We start from the raw sequence: 21,479 nt of genomic DNA, 5'->3' as shown, positions 1-21,479 counted from the left end.
GTAAGCCCCACCTCCCACCCCGCTCTTCGTCTAATATTTCATATTTTTTATTGGAATAAGAGTGGATTCTGGGTAATGTCCCGTTTTGGTTACTAATGTGACCGCTCTGTCCTACTAGACGGGTTTCTGAAAAGTGTGGGATTCCTCGGACGAAAAATTCCGGATAAATTAAGATCCTATCGGAATAAGTAAGCATATGATATCAGGTAAGTAATTACTAATTAAAATGAATTTTACTAAAAAAAATTGTTTTAGCAGACGACAAATTTCCCAGCATGCAAAGGGTTAAGTGTTATCCCAGATTAGCCTGTGCACTCTGGATACTTCCTTTTAAAGGAAAAATACTATAAAAACAGAAAGTGTCATCCCTTATATTTAAGCCTGCATCAACTGCACAGGCTTATCTGGGAGGACACTTTAGGCTCCAGTTTCCCTGCAGGAGTGTTTTAAGGGACTTGTGAATGGCTGGTAATAATGAATTTTAACTAATTTACATAGAATAAAAAAATGATAATCGAGACATTGTATTAAAAATAAGCTGGCAAAAGAACACTTCTGAGTATAAAAAGGTTTAATGTATCTGTCTGTTTGTTGAAAATCATCTGTCTAACTGAAAAATTATTAAGCCTTTTTAACACTTAATTTTCTTCCATACTTTTGAAAATATGGGTATTACTAACATGATGTTAGCATATAGGGATTGTGTTTTCTAGGAATAAATCATTAGCCTTGTCTTAAGAGTTCCCAAATTCGAATTCAGGCATAGTTCATTTTCGTATTTAACTTTAAATGCCTCCATAAGAAGGCATATATCCACTCCGTACGTCAGTCCATCAAAAAAGGCGGCCCAGAGCCTACACAATGTATTTCTAAATGTGCAAGTCTGTTCAAGGGTATGTAAAAAAAGTCCTGTCTTGGTTCGCGATTTGTTTGCCATATGTAAACCATTGTACAAGAACATTCGCTTGTAACACCCGTCTTTCACCTTCAAAAAAAGGTTAAGATCCAACTTGGAGGTCAAAGGACAAATACACTAACTAGCAGCTAGTTCTCAGCCATAACTTTGGCATTTATTGATGGACTTGAAAATAATTAGGCAACAGTACACACGTATGATCCTAAGACAGAGTGTGGGTTAAAACATCTGTCTCTCTTGACCTCAAAGGTAAAGGTCACTCTTTGAGGTCACAGGTCAAGGTTTGGCCATAAAATGTCTTGACCATAACTTTGTGATATATTGTTGGCACAAATGCAAAATATCACAAGGAACTTCGGTTTATTGATGTTAGGAAAGTTAATTTCTTTTATTTATGTTTAATAATTTAATTAAGTTAAATAAATTACAGAGGTAGTAGATGTTGTTTTGAATTCAATTGATGATTGTTTATAGGTTTATCATATGCTTAAATTTCCTGTCTCTATGACATTTTAACCAAAAAATTGGTAGAGTAAGCTTACTAAATATGTCACACTAGAAAACATTTCAGTTTTGGTTTAGTTCTTAACTTTCAATCCATATGAGCCGCTCTGTGGGAAAATGTGGGTTTAATGCATGTGTTTAAAGTGTCATCTCACATAAGCCTGTGCAGCCAGCTAGCCTGTGCAGCCAGCGCAGGCTCATGAGGGACGACACTTTTCTCCCGCTTTTTTCATTATGAAAATACTTCTTAAAAAAATGTAATTAAAGAAGAAAGTGTCATCCCTGATTAGCCTGTGGTGACTACACAGGCTGTGTTTTTTCACCATTTTGGGAATGGGGCCGGGTCCCATTGGATTGGGAAAATTCGCGTTGTTTTGACTAAAATTGGGAAATTATTGTTGTTGTTGTTTTGCTAACAAATGCTTCAAAATTGAGAAAACAGGGTTTTTCAGTATTATATTTACAAAGGTTGAATTCATATGGATGGGAGATGAATTTTGAGCTTCCATTTTTGGAAAAATGTACAGGTTTTACCATTGGGAATGAGGGAGATTACTGGGCCTGATTTAGAATGAGAAAACACACTGGAAGGCTAATATAGGTTGCCACTTTCTGCACATCCATTAAGCCTTCCCCCCATAAGAAGCAAAGTAAACGTGGCTTTTGCAACCGGCATAAAACAAGAACAGCCTGCGAGTAACTCGAGTAAGTCGCAGTCTGTTCGGGTTTAATGCTGTTTGCTTTCATCAGTAACTAAGGGTTGAAAATAAAGCCTTTAAAACTTGAATCTAGTAAGAAAGGTCTTTCATTAAATGTCACTTTCTAAGGGACATTGAATGCGTCAAAAAACTTATCTAAGTGGTGAAGGGTTAAGCCCTGTTATCGCAGAGGCAGGCTCAATATTTGTTATGTGTTTCTGTCATGTTATCAGGAATCAGATGACTCAAGGTCCAGCTACGAATCAGAAAATGATGGAGATGAAAATGATAACGATGAATATGATGATGAAAATGAAGAAGGGGAGGGGGAGGAAGAGGATGAATCATCTCATCTTCTGGGAAATGCTGAGAGAGAACACGTTGTGGATTACGAGGCTGAACTTGATAAATTAGAGAAAAACAATGAATTGTACATCTCTGAGACGGATCTATCCAGAACAGAAGATCTGGTTGTGCCAAATGGGCATGGCTCTCAACCAATAGAAAGCGATGTTGCACCGGCAAGTAATGAGCCAATAGCAGTGCCTGTTACAGAGAGGCCAGCCGATGGAGGGTCATTTGATAACAGTCATCTGAGGTTGCCATGGACAATAGGGGATGCAGACAGCAACAAATCAGACCCAAGTATTGCACCGGGGCTATTTTACATTGGTAAGTTGCTGATCTCAATCTTTTCTTACATGGCACATAAACATAAAGAAAGATATGATGCTGTATTTTTTTTTATGTATTTCTAAAAGTAATTTTACAGGCACTTCGACTTAAACAGATGAAACATTGGCAATACAAATTTTTTGTCTGCAAAGTTCAAAATTTCTTAATTTAATTTAACATACATCATTGGTCATGTGGAGTCAAAAACTATGGATCAGGTCAATAATTGGTGTACCTTGGACCTTATTTAGAAAGAGAGATGAGAGATGCTACTGTTTTGATGAAAAGAATGTTGATGAGTTTAACCCTTTGCATGCTGGGAAATTTTTCGTCTGCTAAAATGTCATCTGCTGAATTTCTAAAATTAGCATTTTCTTCGATTTTTTTCAAAGAATACTATCAGAAAAGCAAACAGTTTGAATCCTGATGAGACACCACGTTCTGTGGCGTCTCATCTGGATCCAAACTGTTTGCAAAGGCCGTAAAAATTCGGTTCCAGCACTGAAAGGGTTAAAAAGATTGAGGTACATGTAGTAGTTTTTCTAGTAGTTTTTTTTCAAGAGTTTATTTATGAATAATTATATAATACCATTGATCACTCACATTTTGACTTGTCAATACCTTTACAAAAGCCTAAAAAATTGGTTGATATAACCAAATGAAAATGAAAGTTGTTCAAAATATCAGGTTGTACTTACATCAGTTGATCATTGTACTTCCATCAGTTGATCATTGTACTTCCATCAGTTGATCATTGTACTAACATCAGTTGATCATTGTGCTTACATCAGTTGATCATTTTACTTACATCAGTTGATCATTGTGCTTACATCAGTTGATCATTGTACTTACATCAGTTGATCATTGTACTTACATCAGTTGATCATTGTACTTACATCAGTTGATCATTGTACTTACATCAGTTGATCATTGTACTTACATCAGTTGATCATTGTACTTACATCAGTTGATCATTATGCTTACATCAGTTGATCATTGTGCGTACATCAGTTGATCATTGTGCTTACATCAGTTGATCATTGTACTTACATCAGTTGATCATTGTGCTTACATCAGTTGATCATTGTGCTTACATCAGTTGATCATTGTGCTTACATCAGTTGATCATTGTACTTACATCAGTTGATCATTGTGCTTACATCAGTTGATCATTGTGCTTACATCAGTTGATCATTGTGCTTACATCAGTTGATCATTGTTAAAAAGGCAAGAAATGTTTTACAGCTCCATACGCATCAGCCAAAGGTTAACTCTTGAATTCCTAAGTATCCTTCAGTCTAACATTCTTCACACTTGCTTTTTTGCTGTAGACTACAAATATTATAAGGCAACAATCACTTGATCATTTTTTTGACAGAATTTTGCTCCTACAATCTGGACAAGTTATTGTCCTTGACTTTTGTATGTTGTTGTTGAAATATGACAAATAAATGTTCTTTTATTAAAAATATGTTGTCTTTCCCAAAGTTAAATGAAAACTAAAACCTACTCTTCATTTTAAAAAAGTAGGATTTAGGGCAAAATGCGACTAATCTGCTTGCGCTATAAAAAAAATGATAATTTTTTTAGATTGCTTTTTACAAGTTTAAGATGTGTGACTAATATCTGATCAATTTATTATAGCATTATGATTGTTATTACCCAATTAAAAAAACATTAATTTCTCTGAAAGATACAGTCTTAATTTGGATCAAAGCATAGTAAAATATTTGTCTCATCTATTGCAAAATATTTGTGAGCTCATTTTTCTTGGATCAAAATAATGATCACATTTTTGTGTTAATTTAAAAAACAAAACAAAAGCAAACAACAATAATATTTCCATTGAATAATCAATACACCTAAGTAGGGGGTTACGCTAGTTTTCCAATGCAAATTAAGTATACATGCACTTGTAAAACCCTTCTTGAACTGCATTACTGTACAATTTACACTTTCCTTTCGCACATGCTAAGATTAAACAGTCCCCAAGTTGTCCAAGTCACTTGTTATTGCCCTATGAATAAAACTCAAATACCTGAGACAAGTTCTGAAATATTCAATAGGAAATTGAACACATTTCGAGGGTTACACATGAAACTATTGTAACTGCTTCACATTTCCTTATAAGATACAACTTTTTGCCAACCCTCAATTTAGTTTAAGGTTCTCAAGTTGTGAGGTTCCCTCTGTAGTCCCTTGTTGCTGAAATGTATCTATACCCATTATTTCTTTCCCACTTAGGTATGTACTTTGATGCATTTGTAGTCCCATAGAAAGTTACATTTAATTAAAAAAGTTACTTTTAATTAAACACCTTTCTGACTAGATTCAAGTTTTCAAAGCTTCATTACCAACCCTTAGATACTGATGAGCAGCAAACAGCATAAAACCTTAACAGACTGCGAGTTACTCGCAGGTTGTTACGGTTTTATGCTGTTTGCGCATAGCCATTTTCACTTTGCATCTAAGGCCATAGAAAATAAATTCCTAGAATCTCATCCCCACCGCCCCTGGAAAATCGTCCCGCCCGAATGTTTTTTATTTGAAAAAAAAAATCCATAAAAAAATTCGAGCCGCAAAATACTGAGGATGAAACGACTGAAAGTACGAAAATAACGAAGTGCGAATCAGCAACTCAATCTCTCCAAGACGCTTATTGATTTTTAAACGGCGCACGAAAGTCGTCTGAAATTTTAGTGATTAAGCGCGAACAGCAACAAAACTCTTTAACTCTCTCAGACCTGTACGATTAGTTCATTTGTGGTTCATTTGATCAAGCTCCATCATTGAAAGTTTACCACCCCAAAATCGTCTGTGCCTTCGTCTGCCGACTTTAATTAGAATTGACACACGTGTCATCCGATGTTACAGTAAGTCAAGCTGTCGGCTGCATAGGAAATCTTATTCTGTTCTGTGACAGATTTGTATTTTCTTTAATACTTTGTTTAATCAATGTTTTATTGAATGTCAGAATATGTTAAACATGATATTAAAAGGGTAAAATAAAACACAATAGTCAAATTTTGATAATGTGTTTCTTTTATTCTATATAATTTTACAAACATACATACATATAGGTGTTAACCAAAAAATTTGTGAACATTTCATTACTTACATATAGGTCCGACACATAAAATGAAATATAAAAAATAAAACCCAATCACCCGCCCCATTTTCCCCAAAATTTGGATGAGAATCTAGGTATTTATTTTCCATTGCCTAAGTGGGAAAGGGTAATACTAATTATAATATATTTCCTCTTAACCTTTTCAGTGCTGGAACCGAATTTTGAAGACCTTTGCAAACAGTTTGGATCCAGATGAGACGCCACAGAACGTGGCGTCTCATCAGGACCCAAACTGTTTGCTATTCTGATAGAATTCTTTGAAAAAAATCAAAGAAAATGCTAATTTTAGAAATTCAGCAGACGACATTTTAGCAGACGACAAATTTCCCAGCATGCAAAGGGTTAATGTAGGCTAGTGAATGTACATTTTTCCTCTTGAAGGCTCTGAAATTAAGGACGTCCCGAGCCCAGCTATGTCTGCTGCCTCCTCCGTGGGCCTCTTTCCTGGCATTGACGTGAATGCACCCATAGTTGTCGTCCTGAACAACGACAGTCGGCCACTCGTGTCAACGTCGATAAGGGAGGCCATCCCACAGGCCCACAACATGTCATTCCTTCAGCAGCAGGCGGGAAACAAAGTGAAATTCCTGTTAGGTGAGATGATAGGTTTGTTTGTGTGTTTTAAAAAATGTTGCTTTTGCTGTTTGGTGAAACTTTTATTATTTTTAGCGTTTTTAAGAATGTTGATTTTTCTGTATGGTGGGATGTTTATTTTTGTTGCTTTTGTGTGGAATTAGGCTTTTTTAAAATTATGTTGCTTATTGACTTTTGTAGGGAGAGATTTGTAGTCATGAATCGTGTGGTGTGATCTACGTTTGCATTTCATAAATATGTAGCAAAACTTATTTATTTACATAAGATATAATAAACTTAATATTTCCATACTATTTTGTTTATCATTATTGATCAAAATGTGAGTTTTAAACATTTATCCTCTACATGTACATTTTGTATTCAGATATGTGCATACCAGTTTATGTTCAATAATATTGTTTCTTAAATATATAACTTGCTTTATATCCTGTGTTTTTATGCCCCCGGATCAAATGATCGAGGGTATATTGTTTTTGGCCTGTCTGTCTGTCTGTCCCAAAAATTTAACCTTGGTCATAACTTTTTCAATATTAAAGATAGCAACTTGATATTTTTCATGCATGTGTATCTCATGGAGCTGAACATTTTGAGTGGTGAAAGGTGAAGGTCAACGTCATCCTTCAAGGTAAAATGTCAAATATATGGCTTCAAAGAGCAGAAGGGGGTATTGTGTTTCACAAACACAGCTCTTGTCTGTGCTGGGAGGCATACAGTGATCACATCGTCGCTTATTCCTTCCGTCCATCCTTCCTTTTGTCCATCAGCCTGCCTTGCTTCTTGTGCTGAACATAATTTGGGAAGTATTGAAGGGAGACAAATAAAACTTAATGGGCATCCAACCACAAGGTCATTAGGTTAAATAAAAAAATAATCTTGTAACCACTCTAGAGGCCACATTTATGCTTCAAACTTCATGCAATTTAGCCAGAATGTTTATCTTTAAAATATCTAGGCAGACTTCAAAATTAGGTCATCCCCCGTGCCCTCCCCCCCTCCCCCCCACCCCGGAATCCCCCCCACCCCCAATTTTATTTTTTATTTTTTTATAAGATCATCTCACAAATGACCACCACACCCACACACTATACCCCCCCCACACACACACCCCCAATGTTTTTTCTTAAACGGTTAAAAAACACAAATATTTATTTTTATTATTTCATTTTTGAAATACCGTCCAACCATCGCACCCCCCCCCCCCCCCCCCCCCCCCCCCCCCGAATTTTTTTTTTTTGCATTTTTTTCCCGCATATTTTGAAGATAATGTAATATATGTCTACACCCCACACTATACACCCCTCTTCACTCCACTCCACCCTCCTTTGTGATTAAAAATGAGAGTCCCTTCACCTTTAAAAAGAAAATAGATGAGCGGTCTGCACCCGCAAGGCGGTGCTCTTGTTAATATTTCCAAGAGGTTGTTCAAGATCACAGGCTTTTCACTGGCATAGTTAAGTTAATGAAAAACCCACAATTTCAGATGTTCCCAATTTACGAGGTAAACTATAGTTGAGGTGTGAATGGAAGACTGTTGTAACTCATATTAAATAAAGAAGGAGATACTGCAGTTTTCCGTTCAGCCCTCGAAATTTTGTCCGCTGTTTTTTAGAGCAAAACTGTTAAGCAAAATTTTATTTTAACTCTCAACTGTGGTTGAATGGTTAAAAATCAGGTTTAAAGGGATCTTTTCACGCTTTGGTAAATTGACAAAATTGGAAAAAGTTGTTTCAGATTCGTAAGTTTTCGTTTTAGTTATGATATTTGTGAGGAAACAGTAATACTGAACATTAACCATGCTCTAATATAGCCATTATATGCATCTTTTGACGATTTTAAAATCTAAAAATTATAAAGCGTTGCAACGCGAAACGATTAAATAATTTGGAGAGTTCTGTTTTTGTCGTTAAATTTTGTGAAACTACGAAGATTGCTTATATAAGGTATAAAATACGTCTGTAATGTGTACTCGGCGGAATAGCTCAGTAGGTTAAAGCGTTTTTACTTCAGGACTCTGGCAGGACTCCAGGGGTCACTGGTTCGAAACCTGCTCCGGGCAATGTTCTTTTCCTTTTTTTATTTTTTTTCTTGATTTTTTACTGGAGCTTTTACGATCCAATGTTTACATTTATCAATATAAAGCATTTAATGAATAAGTTAAAAAAATGCCAAAATCTGTGAAAAGGCCCCTTTAATGATCTTGGGTTAATTTTTATAATAAAAATTGAATCATAGCTTTTTCTTTAAATATACTTAAAATGATAGAAATGTAGTCACATAACAATAAATTGTTTTATAAAAAGCCACAGACTTAGTTCTTTATGTAAATTTGAATGGTTTTGCTCTGCTTTCATTAAATAACCAGTTTATTCTATAGTTTGTATGATTGGTGGATTGTTGTATTTGAAAATATATACCAAATTAAAAACCTGTTATAGATAAGTTATTTCATTAATATATGCAATACTTTACCATGTATAACGCGCAACCACGTTGAGCATCCACCTAATATTTATATGTAAAAAAAAAAGTTTTTTAATTAACCCTTTGCATGCTGGGAAATTTGTCGTCTGCTCAAATGTCATCTGCTGAATTTTTTTAATTAGCATTTTCTTTATTTTTTTCAAAGAATACTATCAGAATAGCAAACAGTTTGGATCCTGATGAGACGCCACGTTCTGTGGCGTCTTTTCTGGATCCAAACTGTTTGCAAAGGCCTTCAAAATTCGGTTCCAGCACTGAAAGAGTTAAAACTGTTTCAAAATTGGTTGATCATTTGATTAAATCATTGATCAGTGTCACTGAATGGAACACTGTTATTTCGTATTCAAAATATGATGTGTTTTTGGGATCATGAAGATAGGTAACATGGGGCTTTAATGTTGACAAACTTGACCCTTTCAGTGCGGGAACCGAATTTTAAAGGCCTGTGCATACAGTTTGGAACCAGATGAGATGCCACAAAACGTGGCGTCTCATCAGGATCCAAACTGTTTGCTATTCTGATAATATTCTTTGAAAAAAAATCTAAGAAAATGCTAATTTTAGAAATTCAGCAGACGACATTTAAGCAGACGACAAAGTTCCCAGCATGCAAAGGGTTAAAAGATATTTGCTGGAGAATAGGAAGAGTCCTGTAAAGTGCACTAATATTTCTTTTGAGTTAATGTGTTCTTTCTTCATCGTCTACAGTGGTTTCTATTGATGTTTAAAGCATCTACATCTTCAAATTCTCCATATGGTCGCAGTGGTGTAATGGATATAGTGTCCGCCTAGCAACTGGGAGGTCAATGATTGGATCCCCACTGTTGGAGCATTCTTTATTTATCTCCCCCAAAGACTCCCAAGTAGTGGTTCTAGGCCCAGGAAATGGACTCAGGAGTGTTTGTTATTGTTGCAATTGAGGTTCGGTAACCAGACCCATTCCCAATGGAAAAAAGTATATATTTTTCCCAAATGGGAGCTAAAAATTCCTAATGTGTGATTCCCAACAAAAAATTATTTTTTTTTTTAGATCTCATTATTTTGTTCATCTCCCATCCATATAAGATCAACATTAAATATAATATTGGACACACATGTACCTCAGTTTTAAAGCATTTGCTAGTAAAACAACAAGAACACTAATTTCCCAATTTTAGTCAAAACACCGCGAATTTTCCTAATCCAAAGGGACCCTGCCCCATTCCCAAAATGGTTAAAAAATACCCACTGCTTTAGACTTTGGTTTAAAAACAATTGCTTGAGCTTAATAAATGCTTTATATATAAACTACGATTACTTTTCAATCCTTTTTTTCACAAGAATTTACATTCTATGTTTGTTGCACTGTGGCTACAATTTGAAATATTTTTACAACTGTTTAAAATTCTAATTTAAGGTTTAAACTGTGCGTTATAAATGGTAATGTAGGGTACGAAGGCTAGTCTAGCTTCTATTACCAAGTCTTGTGGGCAATACTTCAACTTTCAGGAACTTAAACTGTTTTATCCGATCTATAGATTGAAAGGTATTTTCCTATTGTATTACACGTATATGAGGCGCAATCTGAGAAAATGGGGTTTAATGCATGTGCAAAGTGTCAGTCTGTAGAGGTTGATCAGCGACGACACTTGCTGCTTGAAAGGAATTTTCTGTTTAAAGGAATTTTTATTTAAAGAAAATCCAGATGAGGCGGGAAAGTGTCCTCCCTGATTAGCCTGTGCAGACTGCACAGGCTTATCTGGAACAACATTTTACGCGCATGCATTGAGCCCAGTTTTCAGATATTTTCTAAAATATCAACAGCAAAAATCTTTTGCAGATAATGAGCTTAAATTCAAATTCACTAAGTTTGTTCTGAATAAATATATTCCTAAATATATTCCTAAATGTAAGTATGGCTATCTTTTTGAATAAAAAAAAGTTCAATTAAAAAGAGTACACGTGTTTTGGAGTTTCATTATAAAACTATATGTGCAAGGGATGAGTAAATATGTTATGCGTTAAATATGTACCGGGTATTAAGATACTGGTTACTGAGGGTAAATATTCATTAGCATGTTTTTGGTGAAACAGTTTTTTGCATGCAAAATTTCAAAATTAACAAAACCAAAGTCATATTTACTCTTCCTGTAGTATGTTGTTCTTTTAGCAAGTTCCTTCGATAAATTCGAAATTAAACTTTGCATCCAATATATATCCTTGACCATTTTTATGCCCCCCTTCGAAGAAGAGGGGGTATATTGTTTTGCACATGTTGGTCAGTCCGTCCGTCGGTCCGTCCGTCCGTCCACAAAATGGTTTCCAGATGATAACGCAAGAACGCTTACGCCTAGGATCATGAAACTTGATAGGTACATTGATCATGACTCGCAGATGACCCCTATTGATTTTCAGGTCACTAGGTCAAAAGTCAAGGTCACTGTGACTCGAACCGGTAAAATGGTTTCCTGGTGATAACTCAAAAACGCTTACGCCTAGGATCATGAAACTTCATAGGTACATTGATCATGACTCGCAGATGACCCCTATTGATTTTCAGGTCACTAGGTCAAAGGTAAAGGTCACGGTGACTAGACACAGTAAAATGGTTTCCAGATGATAACTCAAGAAAGCTTACGCCTAGGATCATCAAACTTCATAGGTACATTGATCATGACTGGCAGATGACCCCTATTAATTTTCAGGTCACTAGGTCAAAGGTAGAGGTCACGGTGACTCGAACCAGTAAAATGGTTATCGGATGATAACTCAACAACACTTACGCCTAGGATCATGAAACTTCATAGGTACATTGATCATGACTCGCACATGACCCCTATTGATTTTCAGGTCACTAGGTCAAAGGTCAAGGTCACAGTGACAAAAAACGTATTCACACAATTGCTGCCACTACAACTGACAGCCGATATGGGGGGCATGCATGTTTTACAAACAGCCCTTGTTAATGTGTGGTTTAATTTTGAACTTAAGTCTTGTCTGTCATTCATGTGGATCACTTAACCCTTTGCATGCTGGGAAATTTGTCGTCTGCTAAAATGTCGTCTGCTGAATTTGTAAAATAAGCATTTTCTTCATTTTTTTCAAAGAATACTATCAGAATAGCAAACAGTTTGGATCCAGATGAGACGCCAAGTTCTGTGGCGTCTCATCTGGATCCAAACTGTTTGCAAAGGCCTTTAAACTTCGGTTCCCGCACTGAAAGGGTTAAATTGTTCATCCCATTATAATTGTTGTCCTTATTTATCATCGTACATATATTGCTAAGCTTGCAGGATATTAAAAAGAGAGTTTTTTAAATTAGAAAAACTAAAAAATATAAAAATAGAAACATTTCTAAACAAACAAACTGACAATCTTGATACACAAGTAATAAGTTTATATCTTAATTTAAGTCAAGTCCACTAATATAATAATAAATTTAGTATGCGTGAATCACTTTTGAAGAATGTTTTTTTACCAACCGAGTTAAAAAAACAGCTGATTGTAATTGGACTAATAATAATGATTTGGCCAATATAAATCAAGTAGATTTGTTAACCCTTTGCACGCTGGGAAATTTGTCGTCTGCTTAAATGTTGTCTGCTGAATTTCTAAAATTAGCATTTTCTTTTATCAGAATAGCAAACATTTTGGATCCTGATGAGACGCCACGTTCTGTGGAATCTCATCTGGATCCAAACTGTTTGCATAGGCCTTTAAAATTCGGTTACAGCACTGAAAGAGTTAACCTGCTTTGATTTCTTTCTTGATTTTTAACCCCTTACAACTTGGATAGGTATTTTCACGCATTTGTTGTCCATTGATACATTAAATTTCATTTAAGACCTTTCTTACTAGATCAACGTTTTTTAAGGCTTCATTTCCATCCCTTAGATACTGATGAGCAGCAAACAGCATAAAACCTGAACAGACTGAGAGTTACTCGCAGGCTGTTCTGGTTTTATACTGTTTGCTCCTAGCAATTTTCCTTGTGCTTCTGAGTGGGAAAGGGTTGAATGTTTCCAGGTTTCTGTCTCATTTAACATAAGCAATAATTTCTATTGAGTGTTATGAATCTTGTTTTGGTCTTGGAATTTTTGTTCTATTATGCTACCTGTAAATAGTTTCTTTGAAGTTCATCATTAAGTGAGCTGCACAATGCGAGAATGAGTCTTATGCCATGCCAGCGTAGCTCCAAAACAACCCGTGCAACTGGGCAGTCTGATCATGCCATGCCAGCGTAGCTCCAAAACAACCTGTGCAACTGGGCAGTCTGATCATGCCATGCCAGCGTAGCTCCAAAACAACCTGTGCAACTGGGCAGTCTGATCATGCCATGCAAGCGTAGCTCCAAAACAACCTGTGCAACAGGGCAGTAAGATCATGCGGACTGGATAGCTCCTGACCAGATTGCGCAGACTGGTCTGGAGATGCGCTGGCCGCACATGGCATAAGACCAGCCTGCGCAGGATGTGGCTCAAGTGGCTCACCATTCTTTTCATTGGCATGATCAACAGTTTACTTTTAGAGTTATGGATCCTGTATTTGTCTTGTATCATTTCATTTTTTCATTTTTTGAAAATTTGCAGGAAGTTTCAGCTCTCAGATGACCAATGGGTGTAAGTTGATAATCAAACCTTGTGTATCCCTTGTACATTTACATTGCACAGATCAAAAGCACATGCTTGATTAACCCATTTATGCCCAGTGGACTCTCCCATCCTTCTAAATTGGATCAATTTATTTCCAAAATTTGGGATGTCTAGTATATTTATTTCTATATTTAGAATATTTCTTACTACAATTCCTTTAAGCAAACAGCGTAGACCCAGATGAGACGCTGCATCATGTGGCATCTCATCTGGGTCTACGCTGTTTGCAATGTCCTTTTTTCAGGACGCTAGGCATGAATGGGTTAATTAATGGTCCCATTATAAACAGAAAAAGTATTCAAAAAAAAGTCTCTGTCACTTTTTTAGTGGGGATGGGATATGGAGCTATGTATTCAGTATTGTTTTATATTTTAACATGTGGGATTTTATATATAGTTACTAATTCTGATGTTTATTGTAGATATTGTAGTTGTACCATTGTGGAAATTACTATTGACAAATTAACATGTCTATGTCCTGTTTCATAACTGTTGTTTTGTGACATACATGTTGTGTTTTTGATGTAGTTTATAAGATATTTGACTTAGAGACAGTTATTTATTGTACAATGTCGTTAACATTAATAAAAAAAACATGGCGTATCATGGGGATGTCTGCAGCGTTTGGTGTCTACGCAAACAATGTCCGCTCAATTTTTCAAAAAGTTTACTTTGTTCCATATTGTTTTAAGCATCATAGAAAAACTATATTAATGAATGCATGACTTTTCATTACTGGTATTCTAATTCAATTTAAGTTGAGAAGACCTAGCTAACATTTGAACAAAAGCTTACAACATCAAGACATTGTCCTGTTACTGAAGTAACCTTACCTCTTTACCACTTAGATACAGTGCTTTCCACAGGCCATTTAACGGTCCCTCACCGCGGCGCTTGTATTTAGAAATCAGAGTCCGCGGGGTGCCTGAAATTTTCTGATCAGTGTATTTCGGCCGTTATTGCAACTAGCCATTCTTAAGATCAAAGCGATATCGACTTTGCCGAAAATTTTGAAAGCCAATTTACGATCTTCTGTCAACTACATCTAACACTTTACCCAACTAAAGCCTGCTTAAAGGCGGAGCGTCCCTGTATTGGAAAATCAATATTTGCCAATGAGAGCGTACGCTTTGTATAAACGACAGCAATCATAGGCAGGCACTACCTTAAGTTAAATCATGCAGACGACTCGTGACGTACATGTTATTGCCACATAAATCTTGGCCAGTTACTAAGAAGACTGATGATGGCTGTAATCCTCGTGAAAGTTGTGCATTTCATGAATAATACTGTCAAAACATTTACTCAACTTGTAAAGCGTTTGAACACATTATAGTTGAATTCATTACGCTGTTAATGTTTTCTTGAAGTCTCAAATGAGCATAATTAAATTTGTTATTGGAAACCCACTTCGAAATGTAAATGTTAACTCTACGTGAACAGATTCTTGCTTCAAATAAACAGTGATAATTTATTTCGAATTGACCCTTCGTCTCAATAAAAAGGGCGCGAAAATTATGCAGCCTGTACAGCGTCGCTTCATAAGCATTGAAAGCTTGGGTGTAAGGGAGGGGTGTATTAACAAGCACACACCACGACAAGCGATTTACGCATACTCAATGGCAATATTTCATCAAATCTATAAAGAGTCATTTATGCCGAAATTTAGTTGATACTTCAGAAAAATTAGGCAACGTTTGTTGTAAAAGAAAATATTGAGCACTTTTACCGTCAATATTTACCAGAAAGTGCTTATAAAAATGAGATTATTAGGTAATCAATAGAAACTTGAAAAGTAATAAGTATGCAGTAATAGAGTCGGGTTGACATGAATGTATTGGGGAATCATTTGAGTCAGGACTTTACTATCTTTTAGGGAAAGTTTTAAATTAATTATTAAAAAATGTCTTTATAAATGACTTTATAGCTGGGGGGGGGGGGGGTCTTAAAGAGTCATAGCGTACCAAATGACGTCTTTTGACACTGTTTTTCTTAGAGTTATAACACACCACAGAACGTCAATTGACTAGTTAATTTTTTTTTTAAATCAACGTCGGGAGGTCAAACTGCTTGGAACCACCCCTATAAGCTCCGGGTCGCCTGAAAAAAATCTTGTAGAAAGCACTGTCAGATACATATTTTTACGCTAATGTAGTCCCTTAGAAAGTTAAATTTAATTTAAGTTTCAAGTTTTAAAGGCTTCATATCCAAACCTTAGTTACCGATGAGCAGCAAACAGCATAAAACCTGAACAGACTGCGAGTTACTCGCAGGCTGTTCTGGTTTTGTGTTGGTTGCAAAAGCCATTTTCACTTTGCTTATTATGGGGGAAATGGTCAAGTGAACAATTATATAGAGGACATTAAGGCTCTCATGGTCATTCTAAGATGATTTAGTTTAGTTTAAGCCGATTTATTTTAGCTGGATTGCATCGAAAGCCTAAGGCTTATTTGAAATGTTCTCGAGTCTGTTTCCTGGGCCTAGAACTAGTAATTGGTGTTTTTGAGTGAGGGAAATCTAAAGAATGCTCCCACAATGGGGATTAAATCTGTGACCTCCCTGTTGCTAGGCAGACACCATGTGACCTCCCTGTCGCTAGGCAGACACCATATCCATTAAACCTTGGCAACCTTCTAAACCTTAGAACATTGTCTAGACAAAGTGGTTTCAAAAACAAACATAAAATGTGGTAGCTGCTTTTGCAATGTTAGGTGGGTACTCAAAGCATTGCAATTAAATGTAGAAGCTGCGCACAGCTAGTTGTTATTCTATGGGTGTGAAGTTGCAGCTTTGCCAGAATCTCATCTTTCTCATCTTTGAGGGGTATTGAAAAAATATACATTCTTTCAGTTGGTCTAAATTTCATTTTAAATAAAAAAAAAAGATGCTTAGTATGGATTTATGTTAGCAGAATATTTTGTGTATATCGTCTTTTTTTTTACAAAAAGTCAAGGAAATACTATGTTTATTTTGTCATAAATGCTCATGAAACACATAATTTTATCCATTTATTTGTCAGGGTTTCATATTCACATTATCATTAGTCTTACTGCTCACTTATTTTGGCTGAGTTAAAACATAAGTAAAAAAAATAAAAAATAAAAATAATCATTCATCAATTATCCCCATATTCTAAAACATGGAAATATGTATTATACTACTGTTTAATATGAATAAATGAGTTAAGAAATGAATGGGGATACAAACATGTGAACTGCAGTCTGCACAGGCTTATAAGGAAAGACACTTTCCTCTTTTATGGAATATTTTGTTTAAAGGATTTCTCTTCTTACCAAAAATCCAGTCCAGGCGAAAAGCGTAATCTAGTACAGCCTCATTTTGATGACTTTACACTCGTGCATCAAGCCTGGTTTTCCGAGGGCGCAGTTCATTTATGTCTTTTCGTCTGATTCTTTTGCAAGATTTGCGTCAGAGGAGATTGTCATTTAAAAATTTCATTTTCCTATTCTAGGCGAAGAGATGGAGGGCAGTGATATTCAGGACGTGCAAAACAAGTTCCACAACAGCAGCAGCGACAGCAACAACAGCGACGATGATGAAGATGGTGACGATGACGTTCGACGCCATCTCCTGAAACAGGTGGGTGAGGTTTCATTATGGAAGAAGTTGTATAATTAATCAATTATCTGGTTCTTCTGGATCCCCAAGGGAAGGATGAAATCGGTGATCCTCTGAAGAGCCTCCAACTGAAGGCTGACAGGTTCCCAGCGTCTCCAGAAGGCTGACAGGTTCCCAGTGTCTCCAGCAGACTGACAGGTTCCCAGCTTCTCCAGCAAGCTGACAGGTTCCCAGCTTTTCCTGAAGGCTGACAGGTTCCAAGCATATATTGTGTCTCAGGGGTTGGTGGTCTCTGCATAATTGGAGAATACATTCAAGGGTCTGGTTTGCTTCTCACTTAGGGGGTGGGCGTTTCTGAGACTGCATTGTTTGGAATCTCTTGTACAATTGGTTGTTTAGTCTATTTTGCCATGTACGCAGGAAAATGATCCATTGTTCTAATCCGGCCAGGTAAAAGTAGCTTTCATTTTGTTGTCTTGTTCTAAACAGGCACTTAATAATGATGTTCATTTGTTGGTCAACAATATAACAATGAAGCTTTATAATTGTGAGTCTTGAGTAAGTGATTGTCTCAACATAATTGTAGTATTGTTGTTAAATGTTCGTGTAGCATGCTGCTGCTGGTGAAAATAATGATGATGATGATGTTTATGATCATGATTTTGATTATGTTGATGAAACATTTTTCTTTAAAAATACGCTTATCATGGTCCTTATTTCTTCTTATGCAATAATCTTCCTGCACTATTATGGCATTTTATTTCATGCTTTCCGGTGGTTTATAGAGAAATATCAGTGAATTAAAACTGATAATTTTCACTGTTTACTGTGAAATGACGTCATTTTTTTGACGAAATGACGTCATTATCCCAGCAAAATTCTTTAGTTAAACTCTTTAACAATGTATATAAAAGGTGACAAAAAGCATAAAATAAAAAGAAAATGTGTTGGTTTTGGTGGAATATCGATTTAAATTCACTCGTTATCATAGAAAAAATATATTTTCACTTGTGGCTACACTCGTGAAAATATAATTTTCTATGATCACTCGTGAATTAAAATCGATAATCCACCGAATCCAACAAATATCCTCTATCTTATTCATGATGTGATGATATGGAGGGTATAAAAATGGAGCCAACTTGTTGACTGATGTAGTTGTGGATTATATGTGTCGTGTTCTAAAAAAACTGGGCTTAATTCATGTGCGTAATCCGCTTTAATGGTATTTTTAGTTTCAAGGAAGTCCCTCCTTACCGAAAATCAAATTTAGGCAGAAAGTGTCGTCCCTGATTAGCCTGTGCGGACTGCACAGGCTAATCTGGGACGACACTTTACGCACATGCATTATGACCAGCTTTCACAGAACAAGACACATATTATTGCATTATCTGCCAAAACTATTCATCGCTTTATTTGATGAATAAGATATGCTACAATGAATTAAGCCCGTTTTTTCCAGTAAATGCAGTGATATTTTTACAGGTTTTCACATAGTCCCTGAATTTAAATAATGAGTCCAAATATTAAACAATATTATTTTTTTGAGAAATTTCAATGCATTTTTGGGACTCACATAATTCGAAACTTTGCTTAACAAGAGTTTTTTGTGAGTCCAGGACGCAAAAAAAGGTAAAAAAATGATTGGAAAGGTCTATAGTTCTCCATTATCCTCTCCAGCACTCGGTTGGAAGCTACCCGGAGGAAGATTTCTCTGGGCCGGAGACAAGTGCCCATGACTCGCATCTCTACCCGCACACGACAGGGGCCGGTCAGCATGGATCACCGCACATCCAGAGGTCAAGGTGAAGCTTCAAATACTAATATGTATGACATGATGTCACAATGATGATTTCACAGTGAAACATGATGTCAAAATGATGATGTCATTTCACAGTGAAACATGATGTCAAAATTATGATGTCATTTCATAGTGAAACATGATGTAAAAATAATGAGGTCATATCACAGAATGACATGATGTACAAATAATGATGTCATTTCACAGAATGACATGTCAAAATAATGATGTTATTTCACAGTGAAACATATAACAGTATCGATAATTGCCACATTTACTATGTTTATATATGGCTTTAAGAATAAAGTTTTAAGTGAATTTAAAAATGTAAATCACATATTAGTCTGTCCAGTCTGCAAAGGCTAGTCAGTGATGACACTTTAGGATTCGATGCTTGGTAGTTCAATTTTCCACTCAAATAACATCTCCTAAATTGCTTAGCAAATTTTTTAAAGCTGTTCAAACCAGCTGTTGAAACCATTTTTTTCTGCTTGGAATATAGGTTACCAGAGCTAAAAATAGATTTAACCCTTTCCCACTCAGAGGCAAAGTGAAAATGGCTATGTGCAAACTGCATAAAACCAGAACAGCCTGCGAGTAATTTGCAGTCTGTTCAGGATTTATGCTGTTTGCTGATCATCAGTATCTTTGGGTTGGAAATGAAGCCTTTAAAACTTGAATCTAGTAAGAAAGGTTTTTAATTGTTCCCTACCGGTTGTTCCCTACCGGTTTCACTGGAGGGGACTTATGGTTTGTGCTCTGTAAGTCTGTCAGTCTGTAAGTCTGTCACACTTTTCTGGATCCTGCGATAACTTTAAAAGTTTTTCATATTATCATGAAACTTGAAACTTGGACAGATGGCAATATGGACATTATGCACGTCATTTCATTTTCTTCATTTGTCAAAAATTCTGGTTGCTATGGCAGCAAATAAAATAATAAAAATTCTGACAATGGTGGAGCTGGTAGGGGACATATATTGCTTGGCAATAGTCTTGTTTAATTTAACTTTCTATGGAACTTCAAATGCATAAAAATACGTAACTAAGAGGTAAAGGGTTAGGACTAAAAAACATAAACAGGTTACTATGTACCAGGTCGAAGCATCGTCATCGCCACCATGAGAACTACCTCAGTCAGGACCTGCAGAGACGTCGTACTCGTGGTAGCGAGGTGCAGATGTCCGACGCACTCAGTCGCGTTCCCACGGTAACAGAGCTCGATGAGGCGGCTACACTCCAGTCTGCTGACCTGGATGATATGGCCAGTAAGATTACTAAACGAGTCAAGGTTGATGTTACTTATAGTTTTATACCCCCATTACCATTGGTAATAAGGGCTATATAGGAGTCACTATGTCGGTCTGTCGGTCCGTCTGTCTGTCTGTCCCAAAATTTCATCCGATCTTCACCAAACTTGGTCACAAGTTGTATATAGATGATATTTAGGTCAAGTTTGAATATGGGTCATGCCGGGTCAAAAACTAGGTCACGGGGTCACTTAGTGTGTTTTAAATCAAAAGTTTGTATGGATCATAACTATGTCATTTATCGTTAGATTTTAAAATAACTTGGTACATTTGTTCACAATCATTGGACAATGTGTCATGCGAAAGAATAACGTCGGTATCTCCAAGGTCAAGGTCACACTTGGAGTTCAAACGTGAAAAATGGCCATAAATGAGCTTGTCCGGGCCATAACTATGTCATTCATTGTGAGATTTTAAAATGACTCTGTACATTAATTTTGTTCAGAGTCATTGAAGGGCGTGTCATGCGAAAGAATTCAAGAGTTCAACGGTCAAAATGGCCATACATAATAATGGCATAATAATTCTTAAAAATGGCCTCAAATTAGGTTCTCTTGTTTTGTGAAGACAGCATGCAAAATAGTCTGTGTCAATGCGGCACGTGGGGGTTTACGTCACGTCTGTGACAAAGCTCTAGTTAGGCAACTATGTTCATTAAATGGTTGTGTATTTAAAATTATACCTTGTCTGGAAGACAACCATCCCAGTATAGTATGCTCTTAAATACATATGAACTTTGTATTTTTGATTTTACATCAATTTTGTGGTTTTGGGAGGATTATCATGTATTCCATGATTTTTTACTTAGATTTGAAGAGCTGTCTTTAAAAAAAAAAACACTGGCTGGGGTACAGTTATAAAGATAGGGGTGTGCCGCAAGGACCGAATTTAACCAATTAAGGCACTTGCATTTTTTTTTGCAGGTTGATTTTTTTTTTCACTTGCAAAATGTAAAGCTTATTTTCAATTTTTTTATTATTATTATTTAAAACAATACATTTCTTGTACCATATTGCTTTTAAAATTGTGCATTATATGTTGGCCACTTAAAAAGCATAATCATTGGAACAAAACAGTTATCTCAATAATTATAGGCATGGACACATTCAATCTTCAGCAATTGTGACTTGGAACTCGAAATTGTTTAAAATATGCTTGAAAT

The 21,479-nt window shown here is 36.1% G+C and overlaps 1 protein-coding gene across 3 annotated transcripts in view; it reads left to right on the top strand.

Moving 5' to 3' along the window:
- The window catches only part of LOC127847525 (anion exchange protein 2-like), a 317,475-nt gene that overhangs the window by 234,097 nt on the left and 61,899 nt on the right, over window positions 1–21,479 (top strand). For all 3 annotated transcript variants that reach the window (XM_052379532.1, XM_052379530.1, XM_052379531.1), the window contains 7 exons: window positions 2,352–2,790; window positions 6,305–6,517; window positions 7,998–8,015; window positions 13,567–13,596; window positions 17,101–17,228; window positions 18,888–19,012; window positions 20,106–20,275. In XM_052379532.1, coding sequence (XP_052235492.1) covers window positions 2,352–2,790; window positions 6,305–6,517; window positions 7,998–8,015; window positions 13,567–13,596; window positions 17,101–17,228; window positions 18,888–19,012; window positions 20,106–20,275 — 1,123 coding nt within the window. The remainder of the gene's footprint in view (window positions 1–2,351; window positions 2,791–6,304; window positions 6,518–7,997; window positions 8,016–13,566; window positions 13,597–17,100; window positions 17,229–18,887; window positions 19,013–20,105; window positions 20,276–21,479) is intronic.

Source organism: Dreissena polymorpha, chromosome 10, assembly GCF_020536995.1.
Source record: "Dreissena polymorpha isolate Duluth1 chromosome 10, UMN_Dpol_1.0, whole genome shotgun sequence".
Classification (NCBI taxonomy): Eukaryota; Metazoa; Mollusca; class Bivalvia; order Myida; family Dreissenidae; genus Dreissena; species Dreissena polymorpha.
The sequence above is the reverse complement of the archived record's forward strand: the minus strand, read 5'-3'. Positions and strand labels throughout refer to the sequence as shown.